The 19,120-nt window shown below is 33.9% G+C and overlaps 1 protein-coding gene and 1 long non-coding RNA gene across 3 annotated transcripts; both read left to right on the top strand.

The window, feature by feature from the left end:
• Positions 1–8,924: 8,924 nt before the first annotated feature.
• Positions 8,925–10,170, top strand: LOC140805035 (chlorophyll a-b binding protein 6, chloroplastic-like). Its single transcript, XM_073161218.1, has 4 exons — positions 8,925–9,179; positions 9,272–9,374; positions 9,558–9,846; positions 9,949–10,170. Exons 1-4 carry the CDS (start codon positions 8,986–8,988, stop codon positions 10,089–10,091), a joined length of 729 nt encoding a protein of 242 aa, XP_073017319.1. The 5' UTR covers positions 8,925–8,985; the 3' UTR covers positions 10,092–10,170.
• A 682-nt stretch (positions 10,171–10,852) lies between these two features.
• LOC140804829 (uncharacterized) lies at positions 10,853–12,652 on the top strand. 2 transcript variants are annotated; one of them, XR_012112208.1, is made up of 3 exons: positions 10,853–11,303; positions 11,393–11,649; positions 11,894–12,652. It is a non-coding gene; the product is annotated as an uncharacterized lncRNA (long non-coding RNA). The 2 variants fall into 2 exon arrangements; XR_012112207.1 differs by having other exon boundaries at positions 10,853–11,109; positions 11,894–12,651.
• The last annotated feature ends 6,468 nt before the right edge of the window (positions 12,653–19,120 follow it).

The following is a 19,120-nucleotide window of genomic DNA, read 5'->3' as shown; positions in this document are numbered from 1 at the left end:
TTTTTAATTTCACCATTTGATCAAGTAATTTGACAGATATGGTCAAAATGCTAGAGCACTGTAAAACTGCCACTCTTTTGGTAACTTTATTTGTTGCTTAATTTAAAATTAATTGAAAAAGGCTTTTTATCTCATGCTGCCACCAATATTGTAGATATTAACATCAACTTTCTACAGGTCCAAAAATCATCTTAATCTCATTTGCAACGCCAATGTTATTCTTGTTTTATCGAACTTGTAAAAATAGTAAAAACTTATAATTAGATAACAACTTATATTTTATACAATTTATTATAAAAAATATAATATTTAAATATTTAATAAAAAAACTATATATTTATATTATAAAAAATTTAATTAATATACAATTTTTTATGTTTATCAAGATGTATATTAAAGAATCTAGAATTATCCTTTCAAATACGATCCTCTTAAGTTTTCAGTCAAAATTTTTAGTGATTTAGCATGATGATTATGTGGTTTATAAATTTTCCCTATCAATACAGACTTGGGTTTACTCCTTTAGTGTCTCTTCTCTTCCCTCTCCTCCGGGAGAACGATTTTTCGTTCTATTTCGTGATACGCCAATGTGGGAATGGAAGGATCTAGAGCCATTTGTCAAGTATGTTAGAATTGCTCTCTTTACATTTAGTACTCATGCATGTCAGTATAAACTAATGAATGGGATTCTCTTCAGAGTGAAAAACTGATGTTGTAAGCAGTGTTGTTAAAAGTCAGGACAACAACAACAGATAAAATCCATTGTCTTAGATAACAAAGACAATGGTTTTGCATTGTTTTTTAAATGTTGTGTGATATGAGATACGACAACGGTTTTACAACGCTTAAAAACCGTTGTGTTATACGAGCTACGACAACGTTTTTGCAACAAATTAAAAACGTTGTTGTTCTGAATTTACAACAAAATTTTGAGTTTGGCAGGTAAAAAACCGTTGTCGTAACATTGAAAAATCGCCGTAAAACAAAATGTAGGGATGGTGTTTTCCGTCGCTAATAGCGACAGGTTAAGATTGTCCGTCGCCAATTAGCGACGGTAGTTATTATGCACACCGTCGCTCCTTAGCGACGGTTTATTGTATGTATTCCGTCGCCACTTTTTATCGTAAAATAAAAAAAAATTGGGTTTTAGTTTTAACAACCTAACAATCTTACTAAATATATATATAATCTTTTAACACTTAAAACAATTTACGGTGTTTGGGTGGTTGCTGAATAATGGTTGTTGTTTCGGAATGCCATCTCCGGTGACGGATTATTGTGGTGAAAAATGAAAGTGACAGATTACCATTTAACAAAGAAATCGAAAACTGAGAGTGAAATGAAAATTCTGGAAGAGAGAAGACTTCGTTGTGGGAAGAAAATGACCAAGGAAGCGGGTATTTGTAGATAGTATGCGACGGTTTGTGTTTAAACCGTCGTTATGCGCGACGGTTTACACTAGAATCGTCGCTAATAGCGACAACTTTATTATTATCGTCGCTATTTGCATCGGTTATTGGAACCGTCGCCATTAGCGACAGTTTTGAAACAACCGTCGCATACATTAACTTAGCCTTAGCGACGGTTGTTTTGTCGCTAATTTAAAACGTCAAGAATTGACCGTCGCTAAAATAAATCGGCGACGGTATAACAAATATCGTTGCTAATATTTGCGACGAGTAATAGGAAACCGTCGCAAATATTTTCGACGGTTGTTATAGAACCGTCGCAAATTTTAAATTAGCGACGGTGTTTTATAAAACTGTCGCTAAATATTAACTGATTTTTTTTAAAAAAATTTGAAACTACAACAACGTTTTTTAAAAAACCGTAGTCTTTAACCAAATAAAATACCAAGAAACGAAAACGTTTTAAAAAACCGTTATCGTAGTTAAAAAATCATCTGAAAGACAACGGTTTACACAAACTGTTGTCTTTGACCTTTGACAAAATCTTATATAGACAACGGTTTTTTGAAAAAACGTTGTTGTAGCCCAAAAAAACCATCTGAAAGACAACGGTTTTTAAAAACCGTTGTCGTAGCCTAAAAAAAAACCGCTCAAAGACAACGGTTTTTAAAACCGTTGTCGTAGAAAAAAAAAACTCTTAGACAACAGTTTTTAAAAACCGTTGTTATAGCAAAAAAAAAACGCTCATAGACAGCGGTTTTTAAAAACCGTTGTCGTAGACATATCAAAGACAACGGTTTTTAAAAACCGTTGTTGTAGACCCATAAAAGACAACGGTTTTTAAAAAACCGTTGTCTATAAGCGTGTTTTTTTAGGCTAGGACAACGTTTTTTGTTAAAAACGTTGTTAAAAGAAAAAAGACAACGGTTTTAGTAAAAACCGTTGTCGTATGAGTGTTGTTGATTTGTATTTATCTTGTAGTGACGCGACCCTTTTTCCCTTCCGGTCCTAAAATTTTCTTGCTCGTCTAACCATAATCTCTTTTACACAAGTGATTTATGTAGACCAATTAATTATTATTATTTTGAGTTTTGGGTTAAAAAAAATGCACAGTTGACAAATCGAATATCATACACAAATAGCACTTTATGTATAACTTTACCCCGTCCGGTGTATTCATATGCACGTAGCACTTTGTGTATAACACACCTGTTGGTGATTGTCTTTGATACTTGGAGCCAGGCCCACGTAATGCTGACTGTAAAGTGGATCTTATAGCAACTACTAAATATTTGTACTTGATACATGAAAAATGATTAACATGATAAGAGTGTGTTATAATTCATTGTAAATCACTTTGAATTTTAATTTTCAAGTAATATAAGAAAGAGTATCACAAGTTAACACCAAATAGGGATGTAAACAAATCAAACCGTTCACGAGCAATTCGGAGCTCGGCTCGATAAAAAGCTTGTTTGAATTCGTTTGTTAATCATATCAAACCCAGCTCAAGCTCGATTTTGAGCTCGACAACTTAATCAAACCAAGCTCGAGCCTAAGCGTATTCGGCTCGTGAGCTCGCAAACATGTTCGTTAATAGGCTCGCGAGCTCGAACTCGGCTCGTAAGCTCGAGCTTGACTCATTTGTTGAGTTGACAAATAAAAATATTAGTACTAATAAAAGTTAAACTTGTATGTCTAATATAAAATTACTTGATAGATATATTTAATTTGAACAAGCTCGAATCAAGCTCAAATTCGAGCTCAATTGTATGTTTTAAGAGCTCGAAAACGACCCGAGCTCAAGTGAGGCTTGTTAAATATGATAAACGAGCTATTAATAAACCAAGCTCGAGCCCGGCTTGAATAACATGATAAACGAGCTTTTAACGAGTCGAACTCGAGCTTTTCACAAGCTTATTAATTTCAAGACAAGTCAAATTCTAGCCTGATGATAAAAGCTCGAATAAAGTTCGAGCTTGAGCTCGAGCTCTATCAATCTAAACGAGCCAAACTCAAGCCAGATGATAAAAGCTCGAATCAAGCTCGAGCTCGAGCTTGAGTTTGAATTAATCTTAAACGAGCCAAGCTCAAACCTGATATTGTTCGGCTTGGTTTGGATCATTTACATCCCTAACACCAAACAATCATTAAAACAAATAAAAACCAAAAAGTCATGGGCTATGACACCAAACAATCATTAAAACACATTAACATGATAAGAGTTATGCAGATGCAGAGCCTGTATTCAGTATACGATAGCATGACCCATGTTACGTTATTTCTGAAATTGTCTGTCGCTTGGAACTACGACTTTATTTCCAGTCGGGTTAGAAGGAAAAACCATTTTTTTTTTTGGGCTTTGATCCTTATATGAAGCTAGCTAGCTTAATATCGCTTTTAAAATTCTAGCCAAGACTTGCAGAACATATTCCTTCAAGGTTGCCACTTTGACCAATGGAATGCAATTAAAGTTCAAAATGATGGAGGATACTATTGGACCGGTTCGTTATCCATTCGATTTATTATTATTAGCACTCTTGAATGTGCAAGAGCCTAGAGGAATGATGCAATAATTACTGTTCGTCAAGCAGTAATTATTGATCGAAGGAATCAACACGAAAAGTGTAACGAATGAAATACTAGAGCCCGGAAGTTGCTGAAACTTTTTCCCTTGAAGGATCTACAAGAAAATTGATTTATAATGACAAATTTAATGAGGGTATGAAAAATGGGTCACTAAAAACATAATTTTTAAAAAATTTATAAGGGTGAAAAAAAACCATTATTAAAGAGTTAAATTATTATTGACGAATTTTCAATTTCGTAGCTATAGATAACTAATCCCGTCATTATTTGTATACATAAAAAATCCCTCTCTTAATTGCCTACAGATTTTAGACGCCATGTATAAATTTATTTCCTTCCAATTACTCCTACAGATTTTAGGCGTTATGTAATTTTTTTATTATTATTAAAAAAATAAAATATCTTTTACCCCAAAATATTTCTCACCTTCAATTTATAATCTGTAATCTGTGTAAAACCTTCCCCTCCCCTCAGACGTCGACCTTTTTTCTCGCCTCTCATGATCACTTATCTCTCATTCTCGGTGCTCTCTCATACTCGGTGCGATTGAGAGAAGGGGAATCCCAACGGCGGCGTTTGTGGAAGACGTGTAAGGTTGCCTCTCTCAGTGATAAGTCGATTTGCACTCCGCCATCGCGTTTCTTCGACAGAGGTTTGCGCTCATTCTGAATCTGAAATTTACCTTATTTTTCGTTTCTCTTGTTTTAATGGTCAAATAATATCACTATGATTATACGTTAGGCTAATTTTAGATAAAGATTTCAAATTAGATTAACAAATTAGAGTGTCAAATTATCTGCTTCGTGAATACCGTGAATCCAGGATTATGGTGGCCAAGCATTTCTGTCAAATTACACTATGAGTTCAAAATACCGTGAATCCAGAATTATGGTGGCCAAGCATTTATCTGCTTCGTGTATATTTATGGTGGTAACTTTATGAGAGGCATCAATTTCATTTAATAAATCAGAAGGCCAAGAAGCTTCACCTCTGTTGTAATCTTCAGTCCCGCACCTGGGCCAAGGTGAAATTGAGGCGTGCTTAGTTGCACATTTTCGGCATTCCTCTCCGATAATGATATAGGCGCTGTCAATATATGTCCATCAACACTCACCAAAATGACCTCTGAATTTGAATGCTGAGATTCTAACACATGTTCTATTAACCATCCTGAGATTCTAACGCATGTTCCATTAATCATTAACCATTATGTCCACCGCCCCACCAAATGGATGAAATGGGGTGGCAACAGAGTATATTCCTTGGGTGATAATACTACCAACTTTAACCACCACATTGATTTTTTAGCATCACAAAATATTTTTTAAGTTCAGTCTTTGTATCATGAAAATTTATTCCGCACTTTTTATACACCAAAAACTTACTTTTCACTCCCTATCTCACATATTTGCTCATTTTCCCCATTGATTTTTACTTCCCCTAATTTCGATTTTTCCAATTATTTCTATGATTCGTGCCGGATTGTTTTATTTTGTATCAACTTATTCTTGATTTATGGTCATTTATTCTATTTTTGTTGTTTTTTTGTCCAATTTCAACAAGTTTGTTAGTAGTTATACTTGGGATTTTTGATGAGCAGCCACTGTTATCACATCGCCACAATCAATTTCAACACTTGTTCACATTTTCGTGCTGGTTTCTCTTCGAACTTAGATGTTCGTCTTCAAATTATTCTAGCTTTTCTTCGATTTTTCCTGGTTTGTTTAATTTAGAGGGATTTTCTTAGAAGGCCTATAGGGGGAGTAGTATAATGAATCTTAAGATAAATTAATTTGTCAAATTAGCCTCTTGATTAGGTTAAGTTTCTAAATTATCTTTCTCACCAAGAATTCTAATTAGAAAAAAGTGTTTTGGACCACAGTGTCATAGTCATGTCCTTGGTTTTGGAGGTGGAATGAAAAGAAAACATTTTAATTGTTCACAAGCTGCTTATATAAAAGATCTTGAGACTAAGCTCCATGAGAAAGAAGAAGAAAATAATAACCTTAAGAGACGCATGGATAGAATTGAAAGTAGATTAGCCGAAATCGAGAATGAAAACCAAGCAACTTCAGATGTACCTACAATGTCTGGTGAAGGTGTGTTGTGCTACCTTGAATTTTTACACATTGCATGTTAGAATGATTATCTGCTTGGAATAATAGACATTGCAAGGTTATACTCAAATATGAGAAAAATTCAGTCTGTTTTTATGAAATATATATATGGAATCTCGTATGTGCTTATGTGTATGATGGTCACCTTTACCTTCTGTTACGATTTGAATAAATTAGTCAATTTGAGTTCCTCTTTTACCCTTTGGCTAGAACAGTAACTAGGTTCGGGAAATTGATAAGAAGCATGCATGAATAGTATGCTGAAACCTCTTGCTTCTGCAACATAGTTTATATGACTTAATCAACCTGATATTTTTATCTGGTCATAATTTTTTTGATGTCCTGCAAAGAAAATTTAACCATAAAATGGGACTGTTACGAGATCAATAATGGAATTAAGAAATAAGGAAGTGTTATTTAGCTCTGATCCATGTATGATGTAACACATGAAGTCTGACATGTTGGATACTCCTATAGTCTGCATTCCCTATTTTATTATGAATACAAACCATAGAACTCCACATTTCGTACTGGTACGAAAAAAGACAAGAATAACATAAGCCGTAAAGCATCAGTGATATATTTTTAAACCACACATGGACCCTTAGGATTTATTGCAGCGTAAAATTTGTATTGAATGTATTTCAAGTAATCATAGACACAAATGTTTAGTCATTATCCTTCTTATTTGCGCTCAAGACATTTGTGACTCGCGGCTGTACATTTCAAGCCCAATCTTTTTCCAAGAAAGTTAACTTTACCTTGTGTGTCCATTTTGTTGACAATGTCATCACATGTATAACTATTTTATGGTTTTATTTCTTTTCTCTTCGATTCAAGCTGAAGGATGGTCTTAGTTGATTCTTCATCTCCAGATATTTTGACTAAAAACTGCTACTCTTATAACTTTGGCACATTGTGTTGACATGTATACAGACTTTATTTTTTAATTATTTACAATTTACTTCACATGTGTTTGACATAATATATCATTTTTTTCAAGATGTTTTGTTTACAAACTTCGACATCAACAAAGTTTTCACTCTTACTTTATGGTTGAATGACATCTTTATTTTAATTGATTTTTTCTATTTATGTTTTACAGATGACATACTGCCTTAATCTGATGTCATGCTTCAAAGAAGATTAGAAGAATTCAAACATTGATTAGGAAATTTGTCTATGATATTTTGAAGCAACTACTAAGTGATCACCATTTATGGTCCTCAAATATTTTTGTACTCCAAGGAGTAGATATTAGGAAATACTTCAAGTATCCATCAAAATTCATGTTTTTTAACAAATCGAAATTCTGTAACTTTTGAATATAGGAATAGATATGGATGCAGTTGTTTATATAAAATATTTTGTTCAAAAAACTTACTTGTTCCATATTTCATATTTTATTAATAATGCTATCTTTAATATAATAACAAATTCATATCAAATAATTATTATAAATTTCATCACAATTAAAAATATTTTTTAATGAGGGTAATTAATGATTTAATGAGAGGTAATTTCATAGTTAAATCGATTTTTAGTGAGGGGCTAATAACTAAAATTATAGTAAATTTCATCATTAAAATAACTTATAGTAAGAGGTAAATAATGATATAATGAAGAAATGTGTTGTCATTTAAATATTATTTACTGAGGGGCAAATGGTAGTATAATGACGAAATATTCGTCATTAATATTCATTTTAATGACGGTATAATCCCATCGCTAAATATGGTATACCAATAATGACCGGATCTCATTAGCGTCATTAATTACTTTTACCTAGGAGGAGAGTAATGAACGTATATGACGGGAATTTTCCCGTCACTAAAATTAATTTATGACGGGTTTTGGACATTTAATGACGACATTTCCCGTCACTCTAGATCATTTTTCTTGTAGTCGACGAAGCAGGAGTATATGCATCATGATGCCTATCATTTACTAGTTTTTATAGGACATGATAAGAAGTGATTTTGTGCTGCATGACTGATGAATGCAAATAATTTTGTCTATTCTTTCATAAAGTAGTACTGGATTGTGGCACCTGATGTTAGTACGCTTTTTTATTAGCTTGTTGCGGAGTCGGTTATATGGATGATTCATTATTTCATTTATTAAAACCTTCACTCTCTTTTGTTAGAATTGAGACTTTTATGTGACAATAGAAACTAACACGAAACATTTTTTTTAGAGTTCATTTCGCAACGTACCCTTGGCAAGGTCATTTTTTGAACTAGCATTCACATGTTCTCTAGTTCTTGAAGCATAAATTTCGAGCAACTTTCATAAATATTATTCATTAATGACTAGAGCATATTTGTATTAGGTATGGACAGAATCGAACCTCATCGATTTCTACGGCTAAGATAAGTATTTTAATGTTCCGTTAATTACTAACCTAATGTTGTACAGATCGATTCAATGGTTCATTTTGTACTTTTGCTTTAATATCCATTTATGACCTACAAATCAATTATTTTTACATGAGAATATATATATATATATATATATATATATATATATATATATATATATATAAATATATATATATATACATATATAAGTATATGGCCATGCATTTCCCACGTAGACAACAAACCACAACCTCAATCCAAGTACAGAATCTCCACCACAAAAACCCATGACGATATCCAACTTGGATTCTCCACATCATCATCTTACTGGATTGCCCAAAGCACACGTGGCCCAATCACATCACAGATTCCAATATCTTCATCCAATGACATCCCACATTTGGATTTTGCCCATATCCCCCGTTTTCCATATACTGCATCATCCTTCATTGTGATCGTACCAAAGCATTCTCCCACCCAAAACCGAACACAGCATCACACCAAAAGCCCATGGCAGCCAGCGCCTCCATGAGCTGCGGCATCGCCGTGGCGGCACGCCCCTCCCTCCTCTCGGCTTCCAAGTCGAAATTCGCATCGTCGGTCAGCTTCGGCGTCAACTTGACAACTTCTAGATTCTCCATGTCCGGCGCCGAATGGATGCCGGGCGAGCCCCGTCCTCCATACCTCGACGGATCCGCTCCCGCGTACGAGGCTTTATCCGATTTTAATACAAATTTATGTTTGATCAAGTGTTGAAATGGTCTAGTTAACTTTTTTTCCGATGTTTGAATATCAGAGACTTTGGATTCGACCCACTTGGCCTAGGGGCGGTCCCGGAGAATCTTGAGAGATTCAAGGAATCTGAAGTGTACCACTGCAGATGGGCTATGCTTGCTGTTGTATGTTCTTTTTCCAACAACATTATATTTTTCCAGAACAAAAGTCTTTATTTGTCAAGATTTTCACATATAATATTTTTGCTCTTTAAACATTTAGATATTTGAAGTTTAATTTGAAAAAAAGAAGAAAGAAAGACTGTAAATTTAAAAAGTCGTCTCACATATCTATGGGTGATAATCCAGCCCGGAATCCTCGTTCCTGAAGCATTGGGACTGGGTAATTGGGTCGAGGCCCAAAAATGGGCGGCGGTTCCGGGTGGGCAAGCCACGTATCTGGGCAACCCGGTTCCATGGGGCACCCTGCCCACAATTTTGGTGATAGAATTCTTGGCCATTGCCTTTGTGGAGCACCAGAGGAGCATTGAGAAGGACACTGAGAAGAAGAAGTATCCGGGCGGGGCTTTCGACCCGTTGGGCTTCTCGAAAGACCCGAAAACCTTCCACGAGTACAAGATAAAGGAGATCAAGAATGGTACCGACCATCCTCCTGTCTTATTTTAAAATCATATTTTATCCATACATAACGACTGAACATTTTTTTTATATAATTTTCTTCCAAAATAAAATAATTTAGGGCGTCTCGCTATGTTGGCATTCGTGGGGTTCTGCGTGCAGCAATCGGCCTACCCCGGGACAGGACCACTGGAGAACTTGGCGTATCACTTGGCCGATCCGTGGCACAACAACATCGGGAACATCATCATTCCTTTTAATTAGATTCATCAATCAGACATGTAAAGACTCTTATATGTAATGAATTGGACGTTTTGTTTTTAATATCTACTCATCTTCTTTAGATTTGGTGTTCCTTTTTATGATTTATGAAAACATGATAATGGTGACTATACTAGCAAATCAACCCCTTGATATAATTTACCGTATCGGCTTCGCTAATTTTTGGGTTTTACAAATTTTAATAAAAAAAACAAAGACGATAAAATCTTGACTCAATAAGCACTAATCTGAGTAAATAAACTTAGACAAGGGATACTTCTTTTTCGAGAAGAACCGTCAATAGTGTTGCCTTAGCCTAAGCGAGCATTAAAAAAAACAGAATGAGCTAGAACTCGGAAATTGGTAAAATTAATTTTGTTTTCCTAGCTAACGCTTACCTCTTCCCATTCCAAGCTACATTTTTTTCGAAAATAATTGGACCAAAAGAATTCATTGTATTGGATATTTAGGCCCAACTTATTTATCGAAAAAAATTCTTGGTTTATATTTTTTTTATTTTTAATAAATAAATTAATAGATCAAAACTACCAAATAAATAGATCCATCCTAATATAATACGTTTCATATTTGGTTCATATAAAACTTCCTTTCACCTAGAAAAAAAAAATTAAAAACAAAAGTTGCTCATCTCTTACTACTTATTAAAGCTGAGCATATTAGAGTAACTGTCATGGTCTGTTTTTCAAACTCCCTAAAATACCCTCACTCCACCTCTCCACGTTTTTCAGATTTCCAACCTAATCTTCTCTCCCAAATCCCAAACGAAGATGACAGTTTTTCAGATTTCCAACCTAATCAGAATATCTTCTTCTCTTCCAAATCCAAACGAAGAGGCGCCTAAAACTCCACTATCCTTTCTTCATTTTTCAAATCTAGGTTAAATATGTTTCTCAAGCACAAGAATTCTACTAACATTTCTGGAAGGACAAAACCAATGGTCGTGTAGAGAACAACAAATACACCAGCCCGTTGAATACATCTGAAGTTCGATCAGTTTACGGTAAATTTGGAATAGTAATCTTATTTGGTTTGCCTTCATTTCTACGACAATGTTTTGATTCTCGGCGGCGGGTGCTGGGAGGGCCGTTGTGCTGTCACAGCCGGTTACTTTTTGTGACGGGAAACTTCAAAAACTAGAAGAAGTCCGTGAAATCGTCGGCAACTCTATTCCGTTTCGTTCCCTCAGACTCGAATGTTTGTTAATTAATCCACAGCAACATCTTTACTCGAATGTGTGTTTTGTGTTGATTTTCTGCTGCTTCTATTTTTTTTTTTTTGGACAGTGCCAGAACTGCAAGGTGAACCTGAAAAGATTTCAAAAGAGAAGGCTCGAATAGCCGTTAAAGAGGTGACCATTTCATATCGATGTGCATGCGACCTGTTTGTGAAAACGTTTGTGAGGAAAACATACTTATATGTGTCTCTGTGTGTGTAATGCGTTTGATAATGTAATTTTTTTTTCAAAAAAAAATGGAGGGTAAATGGACCTGTTCTGGTGGAGGACACTGTCTTTGTTTCAATGTGCTCAAGGGATTAACAGGTAATTTAAATGTATGATAGAGATTTCATTTATGTCGAAAAAATGATTTGGATAATGTTTGGTGTAAGGAGTTTATGATCAGAAATAGAAATGGTTACGATAAGTTTGACTAGCCCTTTTATCAAATACAATACTACAAATCCTTTCCTTGGATAACTCAATCACCAATATTGATTATTTGAGTTATTGATTCTTTTTTTTTTTGTCTGTGTATAATTGTTGGAATCTTTTAACAATTTTGCAGAGCCACACATGTAAGTTTGTCCAGGTCATACTTTTCTTCCCGGAAGGTGGTACTCTCCTAAAACTGCAAAAGCTTTATTGAATTTGATATCTAAACATAGCACTTTGATCATGCTTCACGAATACAGAAACAGTGCTTTACTGTAAGTTAAGGTGTGACAGGTGAAAGTGGAAGATATTGATGCTTATGCCCCAAAGGAGTTGCTAATTGACACAAATGGTTCTCAAGTGGGTTACTGCTGACATTATGCTTGGGTTATTTCCTATGCTTCATTCCATATTGTGACACCAGTGTTTGATTTATTGATTTATCTTTTGGGTATCATTCAATTTCGTCAAATAATATAAAGTTTTTTTTTGTTTTTTTCACTTCGAGAATGGGATATGGCCTTCTACATTCACACATTAGAATTCTTAATCCTTTAGTGACTTTGCCACAATTTTGGTTGGGAGTTGTAATTTAATGTTCCTTGATGCCTTCTCAATACATGAATGTAACTTTCAACACACAAAAAAATTGTACTATGCTGATATAATAATTTCATTTGTTTTTGGTGGTTTGTATTGAGGTATGAGTTTTGTGTGCTTTTGCATTTACAAAATGTTAGACAACTAAATACCTCATGTAATTTTACACTGATTTTGTCAAATTTGATTTGGATCTAGAATATAATGTTGTCACTTAGTATTTTTTTTATTTAAGCTTCTAAAATAGGGTTAGTAATCTTTATTTCTTCTTTTTTGGTGCTATACTGCTATAACTGAGGTATATATTTAGATAAGCAATGATAATGGTTGTACTGTATGTACGGCGTACATTTTTCCAAGTCGAAGTTTCCTTCTTACAAATGGATATATATTTGCATAAGCAATACATGTAAACCTTCTTTTGCTTTCTCTTTAGTATTTACATTGTTTATATTGTTTGGAAAGTGTAGCACACGGCATTCGTCTATCATTTAGTTCAAACAATAGCACTGCTCGCTTTTCCTATCAGTAAGTATCCCACCATTGTGAGTTCATATTCATTTTATTGTCTTGAATTCAATTTCAAATACTTTTATGCTTCCATTGAATTTTTTTAAAAAGATTTGTTTTTTTATTACGCTAGAACAGAGGGCGTTTAACTTATGCATAAAATGTCTAAATATAAATACATGTTTAATTTTTTTTTATCAATTTATTAGTTGAGATGATATTACGGCTTCAAAAGAAAATTATTTCTTTTTATCAAAACCTATATCATGTAAAGAAACAAATTGAGTTTGCCAGATTTATTTAAACTTTGGAATTCACTGTCTTCCATGAATCAAATAAAAAATGTTTTGGTGTGATTATGACCCATGAATGTATAATATATTAGTTCTATATATTTCATGACACACGCAACGCGTGTGCCTCGATGGCTAGTTTCTATTAAGAACCCTATTAGATTGGCCTTATGTGTTTATTGGTCCGGACTTCCTGATTTCCAAAGCCCAATTAGTCTTCTTAATCCATTTCATTCGGCCAGGGACCGTTAAAATTTTATTAGTTTTCATTCGGCCAGGGACCGTTAAAATTTTATTAGTTGGCCGCGCCCAAAAGAACACTATCAACTCATCTTAAATACAAAATCTTAATTACTAGGTAATAAAAATTATAACTTTACTAAAAAATATATAATTAAGTAGTTAAAATGTTGAGTATAAAGTTACACTACAATGGATATTTAGAATAATTTGATATATCTATTTTATTTTATTTGAATTTGTAAACATGAAACATATTGTTCGATGCTTTTGATATTAAATATGAATATTACATCTTTTTTCCGTCATTTTATGTTACGATTGGAAATAAATTTAGAGGATTGGTGAATAAATTTATCTCAACAAATATTTTGGTGGTGTTAGCAACCCTAAAATTTTATTTTTGTCGGTTATGTTTTCAGTAAGTCAATTAGAATGTATTGTACGAAAATAGACTGACTGATATTGTTTTAACAAATGGCTTATCAAAAAAATTAGTTGGGTTCTATTGAATAGTACTTATGATAGGTAAGCTGAAAGATAAATAGACATAAAATTGTTTTTTTATGTTCAGAAACTTCAATACTCCTACGTCACCCTATTTCAAGAAATTTGAAGACATCCACTTCATTAGGACTTAACACTACATAACTGAAACTCTTAATAAACTTCAATCTAAATTGATTTGAGCAGTAAGACTTCTTACTCTCAATTACACAAATTTCACAAGGAAATTCTAATAAAAAATTTGATCCTCAAAATGATCAAATAATAACTTATCGACGTGCGTTGACTGTTCAGTTTGGCTTGTAAAATGCTACTTCAGAGGAGATTGGTCGGTTTTCAAAAATTGAAACGTAGATGGTGTGATTTTGTAACTTGGAAAGGATTGTTGTTGTTGTGCAATGGATTGTACAACTTTTTCAATATTTCGAAGAGTAATCTGCCTCAAAGGAAAATAAGTGACAATATCTGGCCGAGAAAGCAGCTAGGCTTCCATGGAATCAGTTGTAGTCAGCTGCTCAAAGACGTACTAAGATAAAGATCTAGCCACTTTATCTTCCTTGGAATCTACTGGCTCAAAAAGTGTGTGCTCATTTTCCTAGAATTTGACCTTCATGTACAAGGAAACCAGGTCCATATCCAGTTCATTTATTATTACTATATCATCAAATGCGGTTGGGCATAAAAGATCATAGTTTGATATGTCTTCAACACAAATTGTTGTCAGCTTTTGAATCTTGAGAAGATCCAGAAGATAATCTGGACATTGAAGGGCTTCAGTAATAATCATAGTTTTGATTTGTTGCAGCACAATCTTCTTTAGTGCTATGTATATGTTCAGTACATCCTCTTTTTTCAACTTTTTAGCGAACCTGACTGTTCTAAGTTTCACTCATTCATAAAAAAAATTATTTTCTTCAGCAAATTTATTAACTTCATCCATCAGCAGGTCTATTTGTGTCTGGATTGCTGATATTGGTTCCGAGACTTGAACTTCATGTGCCTTCTCTTTTCCTTTTCCTGAGGCTGAGGAGGAGAAAGTAGAGACCAGTCCTGAGCCGGTAGATTTGATGAGATCTTTAATGATCACTCCTTTTGTGGGTGTTGGATGAGGGAGAGCTGTTGGGATATTGATTTTTCTGGGTGGAGCTAGCACCGCTACCAGTTTCAATTTTTTTGCTGGCTCTTCAGTAACCTTGTTTATAATGACCTCGACCACTTGCACACGAGAGATAGGTAATGTGTTGACTGGTGTAGACAATAGTCTATTTTTTGTTGTTCTAGGTTTTTTCGGAGGAGGAGTAGTTGCTACCTCAAAGTCACGGATTGCAGAATCAGTTTCCTCTTGGGCTTGGATACAATTTCTTTGATTCCTTCTTTGCTATGGGTTTCTTTCCTTCTCCAATTTCTTCTTGATTGTTAACACCCCAACAGTATAGATTTTCAGTGCTTGTACTTTAGGCCTGAAAGAGAATATTTGGTGCAATGAGAGCCTTGAATTTGTGTAGAGTTACAGAGTTGTTCAGCAAGGCTCATGCATCCTCAAACAATCAGCTCAATGGAATGGCGAATCCAACTAATGGATTCTCATTTTGAATCATTGTCTTAAGAATCTGGAATAGAATGACTGGCCAATTAATTTTGAGTCTCGAGGCAATGACTGTCATCATCAGAAATTTTTCTATAGTGTATGCATCAAATGAGCTTGCCTTCGCCAACATTGTCTTGGCCACAACATCATCCAGAAGTTGATACTCCAACTTCATCTTTTGCTTCTTCCTAGACATTTTGTTGGAAACTAAATTCCGGCGTTTGACAAAATATGAACCAACTGAAAATACGAACCAACTGCTCGAATAAATTGAACTCAGCAACTGATCGAGTAAACTGAACTCAGCAACTGAATCTAGTAAACTAATCTACGCAACTGAAACGCAATTCAGTTGTTCTCCTCACCAGCAAATCTGGAACACGTCAACCGACAGATAACACATTCAGACGTATGCCTTTAAGCTAAGCATCCTTCAACTAAACATGTCTCGGGAAAGAACATTCAACCGACAAAGAGACATAGAAGACTGCAACTGAATGTGAAACGCCACACTTCAATCAATACAGCTTAGAACAACGCATTTCGGCTAAAGCAGTTAAGACGCCACATTACAATAAATGAACCAAACAATGCCCAAGAAATAATGAAGTGGCAATCAACGGATACAAAGATTCAAATATATCTCAAGTTACCGTTGGAAGGAAAGCTTATAAATATGACAGAAGAACAGCTGAAGAACAAGAAGATCACTCTATTCAAAGATTGTTGTTACTCTGCCAAAAACTTAGCTCACTCTTACTTGGTTTATTCTTAGCAGTCAAGGCTACAATTTGTGCTCACTAGCACTTTGTAATAATCGTTAAATTCAATAGTGCTATGTTCAGTTACGCAATGAGAACATTTTGTAATACTAAGAGTTTCAGCTTTTGGCAGTGATAAGTCCAAACTGAAGTGGGTCAGTACAAGCCTTGTATTCGATCAAAGTCTTTTAGTGAAAATCATATCCTTGAGATAGAAGGGGTGACGTAGGAGTAATTGAAATCTCCGAACATCCAAAAACAATCCTTGTGTATTTTATTTCAGTTTCGTATTCTATCTTTCAGTCAGTTACTTTCCGCAACTACTTTAGTTTAACTAATTGTCAATGACCAACAAGATTCCGAGAATCAGTTTGTCACAAAACTGAACTCAAAATTCGAAAAGATCAGTTTTATTTGTGAGTGTTTATTCAACCCTCCTCCCCCCTCTTGATACGTTAATCGATCCTATCACATTTTGATAGGATAATTGAATTCAGAGAATTTGAGTTTCATGTCTTCAACTGCTTGCTAAGGCACTTCAGAAAAGTCAGTCAGCCCTACAATGGGCTATTGAAATAGGGAAAATAAGTAATCTTGTTCGATAAATAGACTGCCCTCTCCCAAAGGCATAAGTATCTTTCTGTTATCAGTTACTATTACTTTTTCTTAGAAACTTGTCAGTTCATCCACGTAGATGCCCAAAGATGAACTGATAAAATTCTTGAGTCCTAATGAATCAACAACCTTTAAGACTTGTGAGATAGAAGCATCTTACATGGAATAAATTGATTCGAAATCGATTGTTAGAGCGTTCATGATGTAGGAAGGATTTGTTGGAAAGGTCATTTCTAAAATAAGTTCCTAGAGATAAAAATTAGATGATTTTCAAAGTGAAAGAGAACAAAAAGTTTGAGATTAGATAATTTTTTCTCTTGTTGGTGTATTAGGATTTCTTCTTAAAATTGTTGTAATGTTATTCATTATTTTAATGAAGAACAATTTGGTATCTTGAGTTGCTACTAATTCTTTAAATATTTATATGTAATATTTGCAACTTGGTTTTGTCATCACCAAAAAGGAAGAAATTGTTAGAAATATCAAGTTTTGGTAAATGATGAATAACATCATCGAGCTGCTTCAGAATCCAACTATTTTTCTTTGTATTACAGAACTTCTGACCATTGGATCAAGTTAAGTCGCTCGGCATATTATAATATGTTCAAGCTGCATAACATAAGAAGGTCATATCAAGAATCTTCTTCAAACCGGATCGTCGAGATGATCAGTAGTCTAACATGTCAGACTTTAGCAGATCAAATTGGATACTTTAAATCCAACCGTTCAGATATTATATGTTATAGTAATCAAAGCACAAGTATCCGACCAACTCCCCGTTGAAAAAATATTTTTCAAAGTGTCTAAGTCAAATTAGCATTTTTAGAAGCAGAGGGTTAAAAGTCACAAAATGCAAAGAAACATTAAATGGTTATTCAATGATGTTTATGTTGATCAAAAGCGACAAGACCATTATGTCGAGAGTTAGTACAGATGATCACTGAAAAGAATTTTTGACAGTTGAAGCTTTTAAACTAAAAATATGCAGAATCGAGACAAAAAAGAAATAAATTTCTTAGAATAGCAATTATTTCAAGATCTTTGAGCACACTCAAACAATCATATATCAAGACTATCAAGTTAGCACATGCGTATCATACTACATCAGATCTTATAAGGATCATTTTTTAGTACTATACCAAATCATGCCATCAAAGCTAACTGTTGGATTATGTTATTGTTTCTGGTGAACCGAGAGTTCTTAAACAACCAGAAGTTTTTATGTAATCATTAAGAGATCTTTGACTTATATAGTGATAATTACTAGTCGAAGTGGTTGTTATTAAGTGTTGTAAAACCAAAGTTATAAGATAAAAAAATGCGATAACGTAATCCAGCTACATACAAATCTAATAAAAATGGAAAATACATAATTAAATTATTTTAATTGCATTAATTATATGGGTTAGGCATGGTTACATGTTAAAAATATTATTTTTTATTATAATGCATAAAACAATATTTGTAAGGGTAATTTGAAACGCGACCGAGGAACGGAGACCGATGACTGTAAAGAGAATTTTTTTTAATTAAATGATTGTTTTAATTTTTTAATATATGGTATAATTAATGTAAAATTTTCGAAAATGGTGCCTTTTGATATACTTTTACTTGTCGAGTCGTATTTTAAACCGGTAATCGATTTTTGGAGACTCGGTTAATATTTTCGAAAAATTTCCTAAACGAGGTATTTTTTCTACATTATATTAGGCCTATTATATTAAGGTTATTGGTTCCAATTGTCTACTTTGATATTAATTACCCAAAGCTGAAACGTACACTACTCGTTTTTCTTTACAATGTACTAATTTTTTTCCTCCTTACCACTCGGCCGAACCACATATATATTTATATAAATATTTTGCACCATTTAAAAAATAATCCAACCAATTATTATTTGAAAATCCAAAAGAACACATTTAAAACATAAAATCGTAAATGTCAACCAACCCTAAGCTAACATTATTTCCAAAATAAATCTAACTCTAACATCTTCTCAAAAACCCCTCAAAAGCATAGAAGTTATAAAATCTTTGAGTAATAATAAATCATAAGCATAATTTTATTTGCCGAAAACTAGCGACGGTCCTCAGGTTGTGTGCACCTTCAGTCCAACTAGTTCAACCATCAAAACCCCCATCAATATCAAGCTCACCTGCATCGTTCACACCTACTGAGTCTATTAACTCAACAAACGTTAATCATGATAACAAGTAATACATATACATTCACAAGCAACATTGAAA

The sequence above is a fragment of the Primulina eburnea genome, chromosome 11 (genome assembly GCF_022965805.1).
Source record: "Primulina eburnea isolate SZY01 chromosome 11, ASM2296580v1, whole genome shotgun sequence".
Taxonomy (NCBI): domain Eukaryota; kingdom Viridiplantae; phylum Streptophyta; class Magnoliopsida; order Lamiales; family Gesneriaceae; genus Primulina; species Primulina eburnea.
The sequence above is the reverse complement of the archived record's forward strand: the minus strand, read 5'-3'. Positions and strand labels throughout refer to the sequence as shown.